The sequence below is a fragment of the Schistocerca serialis genome, chromosome 4 (genome assembly GCF_023864345.2).
Source record: "Schistocerca serialis cubense isolate TAMUIC-IGC-003099 chromosome 4, iqSchSeri2.2, whole genome shotgun sequence".
Lineage (NCBI taxonomy): Eukaryota > Metazoa > Arthropoda > Insecta > Orthoptera > Acrididae > Schistocerca > Schistocerca serialis.
Window position 1 is genome coordinate 327,907,823 of NC_064641.1, and position 21,033 is coordinate 327,928,855.

General features: G+C 40.6%; 1 protein-coding gene across 2 annotated transcripts in view; it reads left to right on the top strand.

The window, feature by feature from the left end:
• The window catches only part of LOC126474952 (serine/threonine-protein kinase Nek8), a 321,061-nt gene that overhangs the window by 60,761 nt on the left and 239,267 nt on the right, over positions 1-21,033 (top strand). The window contains exon 7 of one of the 2 annotated variants that reach the window (XM_050102469.1): positions 9,982-10,164. The exons of the other annotated variant lie outside the window; for it this stretch is intronic. Within the exon in view, the coding sequence (XP_049958426.1) occupies positions 9,982-10,164 (183 nt within the window). The remainder of the gene's footprint in view (positions 1-9,981; positions 10,165-21,033) is intronic. 2 annotated transcript variants of the gene reach the window in all.

Consider the following 21,033-nt stretch of genomic DNA (forward strand, 5'->3'; position numbering starts at 1 on the left):
TCAAAAGAATTATACTCCAGGAGAGTTCGTGACAATCGATGAAGTTGTAGTACCCTTTCGTGGTAGGTGCACATTTCGTATGTTATGCCCAAGAAGCCAGCCAAATATGGCCTCAAAGTTATGTGCCTTTGTGACTCATGAACATTCTACACTCCTGGAAATTGAAATAAGAACACCGTGAATTCATTGTCCCAGGAAGGGGAAACTTTATTGACACATTCCTGGGGTCAGATACATCACATGATCACACTGACAGAACCACAGGCACATAGACACAGGCAACAGAGCATGCACAATGTCGGCACTAGTACAGTGTATATCCACCTTTTGCAGCAATGCAGGCTGCTATTCTCCCATGGAGACGATCGTAGAGATGCTGGATGTAGTCCTGTGGAATGGCTTACCATGCCATTTCCACCTGGCGCCTCAGTTGGACCAGCGTTCGTGCTGGACGTGCAGACCGCGTGAGACGATGCTTCATCCAGTCCCAAACATGCTCAATGGGGGACAGATCCGGAGATCTTGCTGGCCAGGGTAGTTGACTTACACCTTCTAGAGCACGTTGGGTGGCACGGGATACATGCGGACGTGCATTGTCCTGTTGGAACAGCGAGTTCCCTTGCCGGTCTAGGAATGGTAGAACGATGGGTTCGATGACGGTTTGGATGTACCGTGCACTATTCAGTGTCCCCTCGACGATCATCAGTGGTGTACGGCCAGTGTAGGAGATCGCTCCCCACACCATGATGCCGGGTGTTGGCCCTGTGTGCCTCGGTCGTATGCAGTCCTGATTGTGGTGCTCACCTGCACGGCGCCAAACACGCATACGACCATCATTGGCACCAAGGCAGAAGCGACTCTCATCGCTGAAGACGACACGTCTCCATTCGTCCCTCCATTCACGCCTGTCGCGACACCACTGGAGGCGGGCTGCACGATGTTGGGGCGTGAGCGGAAGACGGCCTAACGGTGTGCGGGACCGTAGCCCAGCTTCATGGAGACGGTTGCGAATGGTCCTCGCCAATACCCCAGGAGCAACAGTGTCCCTAATTTGCTGGGAAGTGGCGGTGCGGTCCCCTACGGCACTGCGTAGGATCCTACGGTCTTGGCGTGCATCCGTGCGTCGCTGCGGTCCGGTCCCAGGTCGACGGGCACGTGCACCTTCCGCCGACCGCTGGCGACAACATCGATGTACTGTGGAGACCTCACGCCCCACGTGTTGAGCAATTCGGCGGGACGTCCACCCGGCCTCCCGCATGCCCAGTATACGCCCTCGCTCAAAGTCCGTCAACTGCACATACAGTTCACGTCTACGCTGTCGCGGCATGCTACCAGTGTTAAAGACTGCAATGGAGCTCCGTATGCCACGGCAAACTGACTGACACTGACGGCGGCGGTGCACAAATGCTGCGCAGCTAGCGCCATTCGACGGCCAACACCGCGGTTCCTGGTGTGTCCGCTGTGCCGTGCGTGTGATCATTGCTTGTACAGCCCTCTCGCAGTGTCCGGAGCAAGTATGGTGGGTCTGACACGCCGGTGTCAATGTGTTCTTTTTTCCATTTCCAGGAGTGTATTTATGCAATGCATTTGTTTACACAGGAAAAAGGACAAATAAAAGTACATTATCAATCCCAACACAGGATGTTTTGAAATTAATAGCACCAATTGAGGGAAGCAATAGACATGTGACAGTAGACAATTGGTTCATATCACTTGAACTCTGTGATCAACTGGAAGCCAAAAAGTTGACTGTCTTAGGCACTCCAAAGCAAAATAAACCACAGATCCCAGAAGAATTCAAACCAAACAGATTGCGCCCGTTGAATCTGCATTGTTTGGGCACAACGAAGGAAAGACAATTTGTTCTTATGTTCCTCGGAAAGGTCGACCTGTTGTGTTACTTTCATCTATGCATCACGATCAGAAAATTAGTACTCAACAGAAAAAACCTGAAATGATCATTGATTACAATGCCACAAAAGGAGGAGTGGACGCACTGGACCAAATGTGCGCCAACTATTCGTTATCAAGGGGAACACGCAGATGACCAATGTCTGTATTTTATGCCATTCTAAACATAGTAGGAGTCAATGCTACTATCTTGCTTCAGTGCAGCAAACAACTTGATGAAACAAATGATTTAAAAAGAAGAGAATTGCTAAAAAAGCTTGGAATGGACTTAGTAAAGCCCCATATACAACGTCGAGATGTCTGACCCCTTTCTTGTGAACTGAGAGACGTTGTTGTTAAACTTGGTGGTACTCCTCTTACCTCAACATCTTCAGAGCCAGGACCCATGAGGAAAGCAAGATGCGCTACATGTGCACAAGAAATGTGGACAAGAAAACCAAAATAGTGTGTGAAAAATGCTCAAAACATGTTTGCCCCAACCACAGATTTTCAGTGTGCCAAAACTGTTTGTATTCATATCTCAAATATGTAAAAATGTTTATAATATTCAGTGATAAAAGTGCAAATCAAAATAAAATTTCCTTAATTTACAGTTTCGTTTTTCTTATTTGGGTCCTCCGAGACCCCACTAGAGTATTAGAGTATGAGCATTTCACTAGAGTAGTTAAGGGTTAAATATCTATCTGAGTTTGAGAGTAACAGAGGTATTTACAAGTACAGCAGTTGAAGGAAAAATGATCTGCATTACCCTTTAATTAAGCTAACTTGAGCACCGAAAGGGGTGAAATTAGCAGCTACAAAACCCCTCGACAGTCTATCCATGGAAAAATAAAAAATCTGCTCAAAAAGCAGTGTGAGGAAAACAGACATATAGGAAAGATATTACTTATGCAAGATTTCAGAACCAGTGGCTCCTTCTTCTGAAAGAAGGATTGAAGGAAAAACTTTCGTTTTCTTCCTGCCAGGTAAGTCTCCCCCGACCCTGGGTTCTCTGTGACTTTTCTAAACTGTACCCCTTTTCCTAAGCCTCTCCAGTCCTTTTCCGTCACCCCTCTTCCTTCCCCTTCGACACTTCCATCAGAAGAAGGAACCAGTGGCTCCAAAAGTTTGCATACGTAATACCTTTTATATACATGTGATCTCCTGCCATTTCTTGCTGAGCAGATTTTTGTTATCTATTCAACTACATTATAAGTCTAAAAACAAAGATGATGTGACTTACCAAACGAGAGCTCTGGCACGTTGATAGACACACAAACAAACACAAATATACTCACAAAATTCTAGCTTTCGCAACCAACGGTTGCTTCGTCAGGAAAGAGGGAAGGAGAGGGAAAGACGAAAGGATGTGGGTTTTAAAGGAGAGGGTAAGGAGTCATTCCAATCCCGGAAGCGGAAAGACTCACCTTAGGGGGAAAAAAGGCTGGGTATACACTCGCGCACCCACACACATATCCATCCACACATATACAGACACAAGCAGACATATTAAAAGGCAAAGAGTTTGGGCAGAGATGTCAGTCGAGGCGGAAGTGCAGAGGCAAAGATGTTGTTGAATGACAGGTGAGGTATGAGTGGCGGCAACTTGAAATTAGCGGAGATTGAGGCCTGGTGGATAATGGGAAGAGAGGATATATTGAAGAGCAAATTCCCATCTCCGGAGTTCGGATAGGTTGGTGTTAGTGGGAAGTATCCAGATAACCTGGACGGTGTAACACTATGCCAAGATGTGCTGGCCGTGCACCAAGGCATGTTTAGCCACAGGGTGATCCTCATTACCAACAAACACTGTCTGCCTGTGTCCATTCATGCGAATGGACAGTTTGTTGCTGGTCATTCCCACATAGAATGTGTCACAGTGTAGGCAGGTCAGTTGGTAAATCGTGTGGGTGCACACCACATACAAAGTTTGCCAAGGTAATCCCACTCCTGATGTCCAGGTGGAGCTTCAAGGAATCCTCAGAACCTTAGGCCCCCAACAAAACCTTTCACCTGACTCCATCAACCTCCTGACCCCACCGACACCCCGCACCCCTACCTTCTACCTTCTTCCTAAAATTCACAAACCCAATCATCCCGGCCGCCCCATTGTAGCTGGTTACCAAGCCCCTACAGAATGTATCTCTGCCTACGTAGATCAACACCTTCAACCCATTACATGCAGTCTCCCATCCTTCATCAAGGACACCAACCACTTTCTCGAACGCCTGGAATCCTTACCCAATCTGTTACCCCCAGAAACCATCCTTGTAACCATTGATGCCACTTCCTTATACACAAATATCCCGCATGTCCAGGGCCTCGCTGCGATGGAGCACTTCCTTTCACGCTGATCACCTGCCACCCTACCTAAAACCTCTTTCCTCATTACCTTAACCAGCTTCATCCTGACGCACAACTTCTTCACTTTTGAAGGCCAGACATACCAACAATTAAAGGGAAAAGCCATGGGTGCCAGGATGGCCCCCTCGTACACCAACCTATTCATGGGTCACTTAGAGGAAGCCTTCTTGGTTACCCAGGCCTGCCAACCCAAAGTTTGGTACAGATTTATTGATGACATCTTCATGATCTGGACTCACAGTGAGGAAGAACTCCAGAATTTCCTCTCCAACCTCAACTCCTTTGGTTCCATCAGATTCACCTGGTCCTACTCCAAATCCCATGCCACTTTCCTTGACATTGACCTCCACCTGTCCAATGGCCAGCTTCACACATCCGTCCACATTAAACCCACCAACAAGCAACAGTACCTCCATTATGACAGCTGCCACCCATTCCACATCAAACGGTCCCTTTCCTACAGCCTAGGTCTTCGTGGCAAACGAATCTGCTCCAGTCCGCAATCCCTGAACCATTACACCAACAACCTGACAACAGCTTTTGCATCCCACAACTACCCTCCCGACCTGGTACAGAAGCAAATAACCAGAGCCACTTCCTCGTCCTCTCAAACCCAGAAACTCCCACAGAAGAACCACAAAAGTGTCCCACTTGTGTCAGGATACTTTCCGGGACTGGATCAGACTCTGAATGTGGCTCTCCAGCAGGGATACGACTTCCTCAAATCCTGCCCTGAAATGAGATCCATCCTTCATGAAATCCTCCCCACTCCACCAAGAGTGTCTTTTCGCCGTCCACCTAACCTTCGTAACCTCTTAGTTCATCCCTATGAAATCCCCAAACCTTCTTCCCTACCCTCTGGCTCCTACCCTTGTAACCGCCCCCGGTGTAAAACCTGTCCCATGCACCCTCCCACCACCACCTACTCCAGTCCTGTAACCCGGAGGGTGTACACGATCAAAGGCAGAGCCACGTGTGAAAGCACCCACGTGATTTACCAACTGACCTGCCTACACTGTGAAGCTTTCTATGTGGGAATGACCAGCAACAAACTGTCCATTCGCATGAATGGACACAGGCAGACAGTGTTTGTTGGTAATGAGGATCACCCTGTGGCTAAACATGCCTTGGTGCACGGCCAGCACATCTTGGCACAGTGTTACACCGTCCGGGTTATCTGGATACTTCCCACTAGCACCAACCTATCCGAACTCCGGAGATGGGAACTTACTCTTAAATATATTCTCTCTTCCCATTATCCACCAGGCCTCAATCTCCGCTAATTTCAAGTTGCTGCCACTCATACCTCACCTGTCATTCAACAACATCTTTGCCTCTGCACTTCCGCCTCGACTGCTATCTCTGCCCAAACTCTTTGCCTTTTAATATGTCTGCTTGTGTCTGTATATGTGTGGATGGATATGTGTGTGTGCGCGCGAGTGTATACCCGTCCTTTTTTCCCCCTAAGGTAAGTCTTTCCGCTCCCGGGATTGGAATGACTCCTTACCCTCTCCTTTAAAACCCACATCCTTTCGTCTTTCCCTCTCCTTCCCTCTTTCCTGTTCTTCTGTACCACAGAGGAATACTTCAATACAGGTGATTTGTCATAATTAGTCATTATGAAAAGCTAAATGGCTACCATGTAACTACATAAAAATTATTTTTATGTATGACAATATTATGAAAAGGATAGATTGCTACCTCACCACATAGTGTAGCGTTGAGTCACAGACAGGCGCAACAAAAAGATTGCTAAACAAGTAAGCTCTTGATCAAAAGGCTTTCTTATGAAGTAGAAAACAAAGTCACATGCATTCATATAAACACCACTGACATGAACATGACCAATTTTTGTATGGCCTCAGTAGCCAGAGACAGTTGTTATGTTTGTGTGAGTTATGCTTGAGTGAATGTGTGTGATATTTTGTCTACCTCAGAAGAAGGCCCTTTGGCTGAAAGCTTAGTTGTTTAGCATCTTTTTGATGGGCTTGTTGTGATTCAACATCTCCACTATATGGTGAGTAGCAATTTATCCTTTTCATAATGCTGTCATTATTCCATCCTGGAATTTCCTTTTTTTATTTTTATATGTATTTTTAAGTTGTATACAAGTTTTTTAAGTTTGCTCTGTTGATATGTTGCACAACCTAATGTTTATCATGAGTCTGATCTGTGGAATAAAGAACGAACTGACTAAATCTCTCTTCTCTGGTTGCCTCTAAGCCATAATTTGTAAAATGTTTCCATCAGCTGCTGCTAGTAATGAGGGGCAACTACTGTGAGATGTTGTTGTTGTTGTGGTCTTCAGTCGTGAGACTGGTTTGATGCAGCTCCCAATGTCACCCTATCCTATTCAAGCTTCTTCATCTCCCAGTACTTACTGCAACCTACATCCTTCTGAATCTGCTTACTGTATTCATCTCTTGGTCTCCCTCTACGATTTTTGCCCTCCACGCTGCCCTCCAGTGCTAAATTTGTGATCCCTTGATGCCTCAGAACATGTCCTACTAACCAGTCCCTTCTTTTTGTCAAGTTGTGCCACAAGCTCCTCTTCTCCCCAATTCTATTCAATACTTTGTTATAGTTATGTGATCTACCCATCTAATCTTCAGCATTCTTCTGTAGCACCACATTTCAAAAGCTTCTATTCTCTTCTTGTCCAAACTATGTATCGTCCATGTTTCACTTCCATACATGGCTACACTCCATACAAATACTTTCTGAAACGACTTCCTGACACTTAAATCTATACTCGATGTTAACAAATTTCTCTTCTTCAGAAACACTTTCCTTGCCATTGCCAGTCTACATTTTATATCCTCCCTACTTCGACCATCATCAGTTATTTTGCTCCCCAAATAGCAAAACTCTTTTACTACTTTAAGTGTTTCATTTCCTAATCTAGTTCCCTCAGCATCATCCGACTTAATTAGACTACATTCCATTATCCTTGTTTTGCTTTTGTTGATGTTCATCTTATACCCTCCTTTCAAGACACCGTCCATTCCATTTAACTGCTCTTCCAACTCCTTTGCTCTCTCTGATAGAATTACAATGTCATCAGCAAACCTCAAAGTTTTTATTTCTTCTCCATGGATTTTAATACCTACTCCAAATTTTTCTTTTGTTTCCTTTACTGCTTGCTCAACATACAGATTGAATAACATCGGGGAGAGGTTACAACCCTGTCTCACTACCTTCCCAACCACTGCTTCCCTTTCATGCCCCTCGACTCTTTATAACTGCCATCTGGTTTCTGTACAAATTGTAAATAGCCTTTCACTCCCTGTATTTTACCCCTGCCACCTTCAGAATTTGAAAGAGAGTATTCCAGTCAACATTGTCAAAAGCTTTCTCTAAGTCTACAAATGCTAGAAATGTGGGTTTGCCTTTCCTTAATCTTTCTTCTAAGATAAGTCGTAAGGTCAGTATTGCCTCATGTGTTCCAATATTTCTACGGAATCCAAACTGATCCTCCCCGAGGTCGGCTTCTACCAGTTTTTCCATTCGTGAGATAGACCATCAATATTTTTTTCTCATTATAGCAAATGAATGTTCAAGTGACATCTCTATGGTGTATATCAATTTGCCAGGAAATTTACTTTGGTCATAACTATTATTATCGTAAGGTGACAATCTGGATTTGGTCTAAGCTTGAGAATATGCTTTGAGGCACATCTGCAGATTGAATTGCATTTTAACACCCATGATTCGATTGGAGATATAGATATCATGCTGTAGTAAACTACACTGAGAATACACACTTGCTGTTACCTCCAGCAGACAGATGGCTGCACCTAGAAATTTTCTGTGGTCAAAAGTATGTTGAGAAAGATTCCCTGAAAAATGCAAGTCATAAGGATTATGCAGGATTTTTTAAAGTGGTTTACATAACATTTGACCTGACCTTGACCAAAATCATATCTTTCTTGTCATAATTATAACTATAATAAAGCAATGAGAGATTATATCATATTACTGCATACCACACAGTTAAATTTGGTATCCACTGTTAGTAGTGTGTCTAAGAAATGGGCTAGCTGAAGAAGTGATGATAACTAGTGTTTTATTGTTGGCTTATATTAGAATTAGTTTGCAGCAACCCTTAGAAATAAATGTGTTTTGTCAGCAGTATTTGTCGTTCTTAGTGTCTCAGATGATCACATCCAATGGCAGTCCATACCATCATGACTATCAAATATCCAATGCGGCATTCTAAAATGTATACTCTAAAAGCATCAGTTTCTCCATTATTTTGTTCTGTGTATTGGTGTTAGTCACTTTAATTCTAGATTAAGGCAAACTGTGCAGGGATGCAAAAAATGGTTGGTCACTCAGTATTTTTCCCTTCATTATCCATTTTAATGTCGTGTATCACATTAGTACAGTCTCCTCTTCTTCATAGTAGAAAATTATGACAGCACGTTATGCCACTGTCAGTGCCTGTCATGTTTTTTGGAATCATACAACTCTACTATGATTGCACCACTATTAGTTAAAGAACTGTCAATTGGCAGAGCCATAACATCTCTTAGCACTACTATTTTAGTGAAACAGTTTGTGTCAATTGTTTCTAGCATTCATCTGTCCCATAAGACAGAATTAAAATTTCATAACTCTGATGTTGCTGATCAAAACCCTATAGCAGTCTACTTGCGTTCAGAAAAATACTGTAATCTGATCAGTGTACTGGACATGTACATTATTAATCTCCTACTAGCTCCTTATAACATGTTCAGCATTCTCAGCAATTAAAAAAGTTTTGGGGTAAGAGTTCATGGATACAAATGTCAAGAAGTCACTTAAAAGTCAATCAGCTTCCGCAGATATAATACAGTTCAAACCTCACCAAGACAGTTTCTTCGACCAGCTCATCTATCAATTAAATATCAATTCCCATGTGAAACTCAGTACTGCCCATTTGGGCTGAATCCATGTGTCCTTGACACTGAAAAACAAGACTGACAGAAAATTATCAATACACTGAAGACGGTGTTGCCAAATCATGCATACCTGTACTGAAAAGCCAAAGTTTATCTAAGATATTTCAAAAGTGTCAGTAACAGCTCATATCCTGGGCCCATAAAATCTATCTCCTACCCTCTATGAGGGTCCTTACTGACTCCCTGAGATCAGTGCAAGTATAATAATTTCTCGAATATTTGAAGCCCTTTAGCTAGTCAGTATGGAGGTTACAAAATAATTCTACAGTTTTACAGCCACAGATTATCTCTATGTTTTGGTTCCTTCTACAGCCAACAAATTTCACAGCCCTCTACTCGTAGATGCTGCTAGGGGTACTACTTCTAACCTAATTTTGATAACTAATGACCTTGAAAGCTCTCAGTGTATCATAGAAAATCTGTATACTGGCTGTGTCAAGGGCTAGCTACAAAACACCAACAAAATATACACTGTGCAAGAGAAGTCTCCGCTTGTGCCACAATTTGCTCAGCTTTGGGGAAAACCCCTTAACTCTAATACTGTGTACAAAGGAGTTATTCCCACTTCCACCTAGCACAGCACATCTTTGTAATATCTACCACATGCATTTATACATCTCAACGACTATTGTGATCTCTTGCATCATTATTTATGTATTTAAAATTACTCTCCACATTGAATCAAGATCTTATGAATACTCATAAACGTTCCTCACTGGCTTAGACAAGGTATATTACACTGAAATCAATTTGAGCACATGTGATATGATTGCTTCTTTTACAGATATTTGGGAAGTTTTGAACGTGAAGGCATTTTGATGATTGAAATGGAATATGCAGATGGTGGAACATTGGCTCAGATGCTCTCCCAGCGCACTGTTCATCTTAATGAGAGAGAAATACTTCTACTGTTTCAGCAGATTGTTAGTGCAATACAGTATATGCATCACCACAACATACTTCATAGGTAGTAAAGTCCATACATTTATCTTATAGCTAAAACATAATTGTAATAAAATCTCATATTTAGAGTGCACCACTGTTGCTTGATGCTCACAATGACTCTGCTCTTGGCCACAACCTGAAGGTGACCATTTATCTGGTTGGTGATCAGGTCCACATCACAGGCTGTACAAAAGCTGTAGAAGACCTAGTGGAAGATATGACTGCTTTCACAAGTGGCTTTGCCTCTGATCTAAAATGATAGGGCATGCCTTTGGCATGATTGGGATAGGATGTGTCATTTGGGTGTAAAGAACAGGTTGCACTTAATCCTCAATAGGTATATGACTCATGTGGAAAAGAGCTGTAAATATGTGTGGCATCAGGATGGATCAGGATATGTCACTCATTGGGTGGGCAATGGAATACCACTTTTGGAGTGGTAGAAGGATTCAGGGTAGAATGCCTCTCGTTTCTGAGGGCCATGAAAAGTGTAGTGAAACCCCTCATTTAAATTTTTCAATGGATTAAAAAATGTAAATCATGGGAAAATTTAAACAATAGAAAATGAATTTTTAATACTGTAATGTTGTTGTTGTTGTGGTCTTCAGTCCTGAGACTGGTTTGAAGCAGCTTTCCATGCTACTCTATCCTGTGCAAGCTTCTTCATCTCGCAGTACCTTCTGCAGCCTACATCCTTCTGAATCTGCTTAGTGTATTCATCTCTTGGTCTCCCTCTACGATTTTTACCCTTCACGCTGCCCTCCAATACTAAATTGGTGATCCATTGATGCCTCAGAACATGTCCTACTAACCGATCCCTTCTTCTAGTCAAGTTGTGTCATAAGCTCCTCTTCTCCCCAATTCTATTCATTACCTCCTCATTAGATATGTGATCTACCCATCTAATCTTCAGCATTCTTCTGTAGCACCACATTTCGAAAGCTTCAATTCTCTTCTTGTCTAAACTATTTACTGTCCACATTTCACTTCCATACATGGCTACACTCCATACAAATACTTTAAGAAATGACTTCCTGACATTTAAATCTTTACTCAGTGTTAACAAATTTTTCTTCTCCAGAAACTCTTTCTGTGTCACTGCCAGTCTACATTTTATATCCTCTCTACTTCGACCATCATCAGTTATTTTGCTTCCCAAATCGCAAACCTCCTTTACTACTTAAAGTGTCTCATTTCCTAATCTAATTCCTGCAGCATCACCTGACTTAATTCGACTACATTCCATTATCCTCGTTTTGCTTTTGTTGATGTTCATCTTATACCCTCCTTTCAAGACACCGTCCATTCCATTCAACTGCTCTTCCAAGTCCCTTGCTGTCTCTGACAGAATTACAATGTCATCAGTGAACCTCAAAGTTTTTATTTCTTCTCCATGGATTTTAATACCTACTCCGAACTTTTCTTTTGTGTCCTTTACTGCTTGCTCAATATACAGATTGAATAACTTCGGGGCTAGGCTACAACCCTGTCTCACTCACTTCCCAACGATAGCTTCCCTTTCATACCCCTCGACCCTTATAACTGCCATCTGCTTTCTGTACATATTGTAAGTATCCTTTCGCACCCTGTATTTTACCCCTGCCACCTTCAGAATTTGAAAGAGAGTATTCCAATCAACATTGTCAAAAGCTTTCTCTAAGTCTACAAATGCTATAAATGTAGGTTTGCCTTTCCTTAATCTTTCTTCTAAGATAAGTCGTAGGGTCAGTATTTCCTCACGTGTTCCAACATTTCTACCGAATCCAAACTGATCTTCCCGGAGGTCAGCATCTACCAGTTTTTCCATTCGTCTGTAAAGTATTCATGTTTGTATTTTGCAGCTGTGACTTATTAAACTGACAGTTCGGTAATTTTTACATTTGTCAACACCTGCTTTCTTTGGGATTGGTATTATTATATTCTTCTTGAAGTCTGAGGGTATTTCACCTGTCTCATACATCTTGCTCACCAGATGGTAGAGTTTTGTCAGGACTGGCTCTCCCAAGGCTGTCAGTAGTTCTAATGGAATGTTGTCTACTCTGGGGGCCTTGTTTCGACTCAGGTCTTTCAGTGCTCTGTCAAACTCTTCACGGAGTGTCGTATCTCCCATTTCATCTTCATCTACATCCTCTTCCATTTCCATAATATTGTCCTCAAGTACATCGCCCTTGTATAGACCCTCTATATACTCCTTCCACCTTTCTGCTTTCCCTTCTTTGCTTAGAACTGTGTTTCCATCTGAGCTCTTGATATTCATACAAGTAGTTCTCTTATCTCCAAAGGTCTCTTTAATTTTCCTGTAGGCAGTATCTATCTTACCCCTAGTGAGATAAGCCTCTACATCCTTACATTTGTCCTCTAGCCATCCCTGCTTAGCCATTTTGCACTTCCTGTCTATCTCATTTTTGAGACGTTTGTATTCCTTTTTGCCTGCTTCATTTACTGCATTTTTATATTTTCTCCTTTCATCAATTAAATTCAATATTTCTTCTGTTATCCAAGGGTTTCTACTGGCCCTCATCTTTTTACCTATTTGATCCTCTGCTGCCTTCACTATTTCATCCCTCAAAGCTACCCATTCTTCTTCTACTGTATTTCTTTCCCCCATTCCTGTGAATTGTTCCCTTATGGTCTCCCTGAAACTCTGTACAACCTCTGATTCTTTCAGTTTATCCAGGTCCCATCTCCTTAAATTCCCACCTTTTTGCAGTTTCTTCAGTTTTAATCTACAGTTCATAACCAATAGATTGTGGTCAGAGTTCACATCTGCACCAGGAAATGTCTTACAATTTAAAACCTGGTTCCTAAATCTCTGTCTTACCATTATATAATCTATCTGATACCTTTTAGTATTCCAGGGTTCTTCCATGTATACAACCTTCTTTCATGATTCTTGAACCAAGTGTTAGCTATGATTAAGTTATGCTCTGCACATAATTCTACCAGGCGGCTTCCTCTTTCATTTCTTAGCCCCAATCCATATTCACCTACTATGTTTCCTTCTCTTCCTTTTCCTACTCTCGAATTCCTGTCACCCATGACTATTAAATTTTTATCCCCCTTCACTTCCTGAATAATGTCTTTTTTCTCATCATACATTTCATCAATTTCTTCATCATCTGCAGAGCTAGTTAGCATATAAACTTGTACTACCGTGGTAGGTGTGGGCTTCATGTCTATCTTGGCCACAATAATGTGTTCACTATGCTGTTTGTAGTAGCTTACCCATACTCCTATTTTTTTATTCATTGTTAAACCTACTCCTGCATTACCCCTATTTGCCCCTGTATTCACCTGACCAAAAGTCTTGTTCCTCCTGCCACTGAACTTCACTAATTCCCACTATATCTAACTTTAACCTATCCATTTCCCATTTTAAATTTTCTAACCTACCTGCCCGATTAAGGGATCTGACATTCCATGCTCCGATCCATAGAATGCCAGTTTTCTTTCTCCTGATAACAACATCCTGTTGAGTAGTCCCCGCCCAGAGATCTGAATGGGGGACTATTTTACCTCCGGAATATTTTACCCAAGAGGACGCCATCATCATTTAATCATATGGTAAAGCTGCATGCCTTCGGGAAAAATTACGGCTGTAGTTTCCCCTTGCTTTCAGCCATTCGCAGTACCACAAGTGCAAGGCCGTTTTGGTTAGTCTTACAAGGCCAGACCAGTCATTCATCCAGACCGTTGCCCCTGCAACTACTGAAAAGGCTTTTGCCCCTCTCCAGGAACCACACATTTGTCTGGCCTCTCAACAGATACCTCTCTGTTGTGGTTGCACCTATGGTACAGCTATCTGTATCGTTGAGGCATGCAAGCCTCCCCACCAACGGCAAGGTCCATGGTTCATGGGGGGGGGGAATCTGTAATATACTTTATAAAATGTGAGTAATCCATTTTATTAATTGTATTAGTCATTAAATTCAAATTCTTGATTTTACATATGTTTGATATTTCCTGAATACGATGGTAGTTTTTACTTTTTTACCAAAAAATTCAGAACTGTGCTTTGTTTCAGTTTCTGGTGATTTTTTCTATTTTATTATCTAGTTCATGAAGTTTTGATGTCTACCTCTGTAACATAAATATATTTTTCTAATATAATCACTAATGCATTTAGTAAAACTTTAGCAGAAGTCAAAAGTGGTTAAGACATGGACATATGCTGCATTCACACGAAAGGTGTAAGAAAATTCAATGCCCAAACTGACAGATATGCTGATGGAGACAACAACAAACATAATTTGTTAAGCAGTCAGATGTCAGGAAGGTAAACTGAATGAGTGCAGAGTATCCAGTAGGTCACCAAGTGTGTTTGAGAATAGAACAGTGTTAAATATGTTTCTGTCCTTTATTGTTCTGATCATTATCACAATAAATGTTCAAAATGAGCACCACCTACTTCAGCGAAGAGCTATTGCCAGATCAGCACATTCTGTATGTGTGTGGCTGCTGCAAGAATTATTGCAACTAATTTCTCTTATTAGTTCACTGTGGTAGAGGAAAATACAGTTTCATGCAGTCCCAGAGAGAGAAGTCCAGTGGAGTGAAGTCCGGGGATCTAGCAGGTCGATGTACAGGTTGTACCCAATCTGCCTTCAGTTTTTGTAAATACAGATTGATGCTGCACCTAGTGATTCTGTAAAAAGTGCCATGACACTACCAAACAGAAATCACATCCTCCCTCTTATAGTGGTACCTCCTCCAGTAAAGCTGGCAGTTGTTCATTCAAGAACTGTCTGTATGTTGGCCTCTTGCTGAAAAGGCAACATTTAGGGCCCATAAAAATAGTTGACGGTCATTCTAACCCACATGTTTACAATGCATTGTCTCTGATGACCTCAAGTAAATGTTGTTCATGGGTTTCAAGCCACCTATATGTGCAAGTTGTGACAAGTGTACATGCTTTCTATGTAAATTGAGCCTCATCCACAAACAGAACAACTGAAGGTGTTTGTTAGCCAGTTCTGGAAACTGGAATACAGACTCCACCACGATGGATAATCATCTGGTTCCAGGGCTTATATATTGGTAGAACAAACTTTTCACATAGCACATTCCATATAAACTATGGTGAACATCAAACTCAGCTGCGATTGCTCAGTGCTTGCCTCAGACCTGTTCACAAATCATAACAGCATGTCTTCTTTGAAGCTATGTGTGAAAACCATCCATTGTATGCCTGCATTCAGCCTGTGTATGATTAATATGCAAGTATTGTTGATTCACTAAAGGATTAAACTTCACGTGCAATAATGGAGACATCTTCTTGCACAGAAATATTCGTGTTACATTCACTGAACTCTTGGACCATTGCTTCAGCTGCACCATAAACAAAAGCAGTGCTGCAGTTTTCTCCATGTGTAGTGCTCCATGTTATGTATTTTTTATTTATTTATTTTTATTTTTTATTTATTTATTTGGTCCTGTTGATTACATATTATACAGTCAGTGTACAAGTAATATAGGATAAGTCAATTGATGCAATTACAGTAGTACATTAACATTTATACATCACATTGCACAGACCTTGGTTAATTTTACAAGAACAATTACTTGCATGCAGTATTAAAGCCTGCATTATGCCAAAAACAGTTTAAGTGATTGTTTAAAATAGTAGAATAAGTAACAGTGCATATTTTTATGCTACTGACATATATAAGGAAGTAAATTTTCTTCATGGTCATGGTTTGAATGAATACAAGTTTTAGAGCACAACATATTGTTTACTGGGTCAGTACAAATATCCAGACATCGCAACACTATTTACCTCGTATCAGCTTTGGTATAACAATGTTTGAAGAGCATACATTTTAAATATTTCCTCCACCCCATGGGTACTTACACATACTCAGTATGCTCAGTCAGTAAATGTTTCCAACATCTGGTTGCTTACCAAAATGTACTTGTTGTTGACTCCATTGTGATATCTGTCAGTCTGGGTGTTAACATTTTTGAACACCTTGTGTATGACACTAAACTGTAGACAAGAGGTACATCTATTACTTCAAATTGTAAAACTTGCTACACCATACAATAAAAATTATTTTATTAGAAAAATATGCAAAATAGAAGATAGCAGTTTGCAACAGGTTATGTTAACAGCTTATATAGCATGATGAAATCTGTCAGAGAATTACATTAGATAAATGTCATTATGTATCTAAAACGTAAGTACAAGGAAGGTAACTGTGAGGAAACCATGGTTAACAGAACAGATACTCCAGTTGATTGACAAAAGATTGAAGCACAGTGGAATTTAGGAATAAAGAAACACAAGTCACTTAGGAATCAAATAAACAGGAATTTCATAAAAGTTGAGGTGAAATAGTTGGAAGAAAAATATAAAGAAATAAAAAAAGAAGCTATTGTTGGAAGAACTAATTCAACATATTGAAAAGTTGAAACAATATTTGGTTAAATTAGAAAACAAGGGTAGTAACATTATGAGTGTAATGGGAATTTGACTGTGAAATGTAGAAGAGAGAGCAGATAGATGCGAGGAGTGCACTGATAGCTTCTATAAAGGCAGGACATGACTGATGATGTGACAGAAGGAGAAATAGCAGTCGATAGTGAAGAGGCAAAGGATCTAATATTAGAATCACAATTTAAAAGAGCTTTGGAAGACTTAAAATCAAATAAAGCAGAAGGGATATATAACCCTCAGAATTTCTCAAATCATTGTAGGAAGTGGCAGCAAGATGGCTATCCATGTTGATGTGGAGAATGTATGTGACTGGCAATATACCAACAGTCTTTTGGAAAAAAACACCATCCACACAGTTCCAAAAATTGGGAAAGCTGACATGTACGAGCCTTTTTGCTCAATCTGCTTGACAGCTCTTGCATCCAAACTGCTGAGTAGAGTGATATGTAGAAGAATAGAAAAGAAAACTGAGGTTCTCTTACCTGATGATCTGTTTGGCTTTAGGAAATATAAAAGCACCAGAAACGCAGTTCTGATGTTGCAGTTTATAATGGAAGCAACAGTGAAGAAAAATCAAGACACATTCATAGGATTTGTCAAACTGGTAAAAGCATTTGACAATGTAAAATAATGCAAGAAGTTCAAAATTCTGAGGAAAATAGGGGTAAGCTGTAGGGAAAGACAAGTGATGTACCATATATACAAGAACTAAGAGGAATAATCTAAAAACACAGATGATGTGACTTACCGAACGAAAGTGCTGGCAGGCCGATAGACACACAAACAAACACAAACATACACATGAAATTCAAGCTTTCGCAACAAACTGTTGCCTCATCAGGAAAGAGGGAAGGAGAGGGAAAGACGAAAGGATGTGGGTTTTAAGGGAGAGGGTAAGGAGTCATTCCAATCCCGGGAGCTTAGGGGGAAAGAAGGGGTATACACTCGCACACACACACATATCCATCCGCACATACACAGACACAAGCAGACATTTTTCAAAAAGAATGTGTGGATGGATATGTGTGTGTGTGCGAGTGTATACCCCTTCTTTCCCCCTAAGGTAAGTCTTTCCGCTCCCGGGATTGGAATGACTCCTTACCCTCTCCCTTAAAACCCACATCCTTTCATCTTTTCCTCTCGTTCCCTCTTTCCTGATGAGGCAACAGTTTGTTGCGAAAGCTTGAATTTCATGTGTATGTTTGTGTTTGTTTGTGTGTCTATCGACCTGCCAGCACTTTCATTCGGTAAGTCACATCATCTGTGTTTTTAGATATATTTTTCCCACATGGAATGTTTCCCTCTATTATATTCAGAACTAAGAGGAACCAATACGAGCTCATATTAAAAAGTGTGTAATACAGGGATTTAGTCTTTCACCCCTACTGTGGAGTGGGATTACAATTCAAGGTGAAAGGATATCAGTGATGAGATTAGCTGATGACATTGCTATCTTCAGAGAAAGTGAACAAGAATTACAGAATCTGTTGAATGGAATGAACAGTCTAATGAGTACAGACTATGGACTGAGATTAAAACAAAGAAAGCCAAAAGTAGCAGAAATTAGAATACTGAGAAACTTAACATCAGAATCGGTGACCACGAAGTAGATCAAGTCAAGAAATTCTGCTACCTAGGCAGTAAAATAATGAATAATGGACAGAGAAAAGAGGGCATAAAAAGCAGACTAGCACTGGCAAAAAGGAAATTCGTCATCAAGAGAAGTCTGCTAGCAGCAAACACAGGTTTTAATTTGAGGAAGAAATTTCTGAGAATATATGTTTGAAGCACAACATTGTACGGACCATGGGAAAACCAGAACAGAAGAGAACCAAAGCATTTGAGATATTGCACTACAGAAGAATGTTGAAAATTAGGTGGACTGATGAAGTAAGGAATGAGGAAGTTCCCCACGGAATCAGTGAGGAAAGGAATAAATGGGAAACACTACCAAGAAGGAGGGGCAGATGATGTGACATCTGTTACTACATTAAGGAATTGTTTTCATGGTACTAGTGGGAGCTGTAAAGTGTAAAAACTGTAGAGGAAGACAGAGATTCAAATATATCCATCAAATAATTAAGGATGCAGGTTTCAAGCATTACTTAGAGTTTAAAAGATTGGCGCAGGAGACGAATATGGGGCACACTGCATCAGACCAGTTAGAAGACTGATCACTCACACACACACACACACACACACACACACACACACACAAAGAAGAAAGAGAAGATGATGATGGATGATGATGAACAGAGTCTAACCAACACCACAGAAATAGGACAGTCTTCAAAAGGACCACAGAAAGTGTGTGACAATTATTATCGTAAATTTGTAAATGTTGTTTAACTCACAGAAATTGAGGCTGTACTGTGCTGTGCTGTTACCTCTCAAAATAATCAATGCCTCAGAAATATCTAAATATTCTAAAGATCTTTGTTCCATACACAGTTTATAACATCTCCCTACAATCAAAGTTATTGCATTTTGCATATAATTTCCCAACAAATCCCATATATTTTCTGCAAGGGGCAGCAAATCTAATTTGTATATTACCCAGGAGAGGCACTACCAGAGCTTGTTGCTAGGAGACAAGAACTGTTCCATCTTGTAATATTTCTACTGATTCAGAGCAAGGGATCTGAGCTCCCAAGAATGTTACCTGTGTAATGTTTGTAAACATTATTTGTTTTCCCCTGCCATGCCTGCATTATTTTATGATAAGTACACCTTTTTTCATGAACATTGTTTCTTTAAGATTAGATAGTATGAAATTTATGATTACATTACTGTATAAGAAAATGCAAATTAACATTATGAACATAGAAAGTTTAAAGGGATTGATAAAGAGTGTTGTAAACGACTGGAAAATGTTAACTATGGGAACAGGAAAGTAGGGCTTTTACTGCAGTTGGAGCCCTGGTAAATTCTTCTGGTCAAGGGTAATATTGCATAATGAAATGGGAAGGGATGGTGCTCCTTTGTGCTGATTCATGGAAGTGGTTATCAGCAGTGATTAGTAGGGATACAGATGGCAATGGGCTGGTGTTGGTTGAGGTATAATGAAAGAAGTGGTTTCTCTTCAATGTGGAAAATTAGGCTGCAGACAATGGGTTGAGGGCATTGGTCAAAGAAAGCAAGATTATTTTTATGGATGCGCAGTAACTAGCTACAATTGGGTGTTCAGTATGTTTAGGACAGTGGATTTTGCTACGCATTAGAAGGAAGATTTGTGGGGGTATACTTGAGGGTACGGAAAAATATGGATTTAGGGGACAGGATGTGGGGTGGACCTAAGTATTTCAATAGGGATAGGAGGTTATGCTGGGCATCTGAGATTAAATCACTAGGACAGGGTTTGTGAATAAAAGTTATTGTTCATCATAAAGAGTGTTGCATTTGAAAGAAATATAACTTTAAGAAATAATACCACAAATGAATAAATGGTCAACAGGATACAAATACAGTGAAGGAAATGACACTGAACCTTAACAGGTCAGAATATAAAACATACATAAACACAGTGTAGGAATCTGAAACATCTCTTTAACATGGAAACTTCCATCACAAATAGAATGTCGGTGAACCTAATGTAAGTTGGATTATATCACAAGAGAGGCTATAGAAAATCAAATATTTTGTGTAATGGACACATAGCATTTAGGGTAGTAATGGGGCAGGTGGAGGCTGTTCAGAGTGTCACAGTTGAATAAGAAGTGGAAAGCAACAAATAATGAATGTATGCTGACATGAATAAAATACACTTTTTGTGTGTCCATATCCTGGAATTAGCTTCCATATAAAGGCAGAAAATAAGAGCATGAAAGTCATACCAATGTTGCAAGATTTGGAAATTATAGATATTTGTAGGAAGTCACTGTATTGAAAAATGATAAAACGTCACCATCTCTGGATTTCAGTTGCTATTTAAAGACTGTGTAAATATTTGAAATAATAATTACTACTAATAAAACACTTACACTCATTTCAGAAACTTTTTGATGTGTGTAGTGACAAATAAAAAGATCACCTTTCCACACTCCATACTTGCATCTGAGACTCACCTGGAAGCCATACCGACTTATTATTATATTTCTCTAGTAATTCATACACTGTGATTCCATATATGATCAAAATTTTACTTCGAGACAGCTTTGCCTACACACTATCATGTCTTCATAATTTCCAATCTTAAAGTGGGCTAGTGTCTGTGAACAACAAAGTTCAGTGGCAGGAAGAACAGAACATCTGGTCAATTGAATACGGGGTTATAAATACAAAGTCATGTAGGGATAATGTGGGAGTGAGTTTAATAATGAATAAGAAAATAGGAATGCAGGTAAGCTACTATAAAAAGCATATTGAATGCATCATCATACCCAAAATAGACATGAAGCCCACACCTGCCACAGTAGCATGAGCTCATATGCCAACTAGCTCCACAGATGATACAGA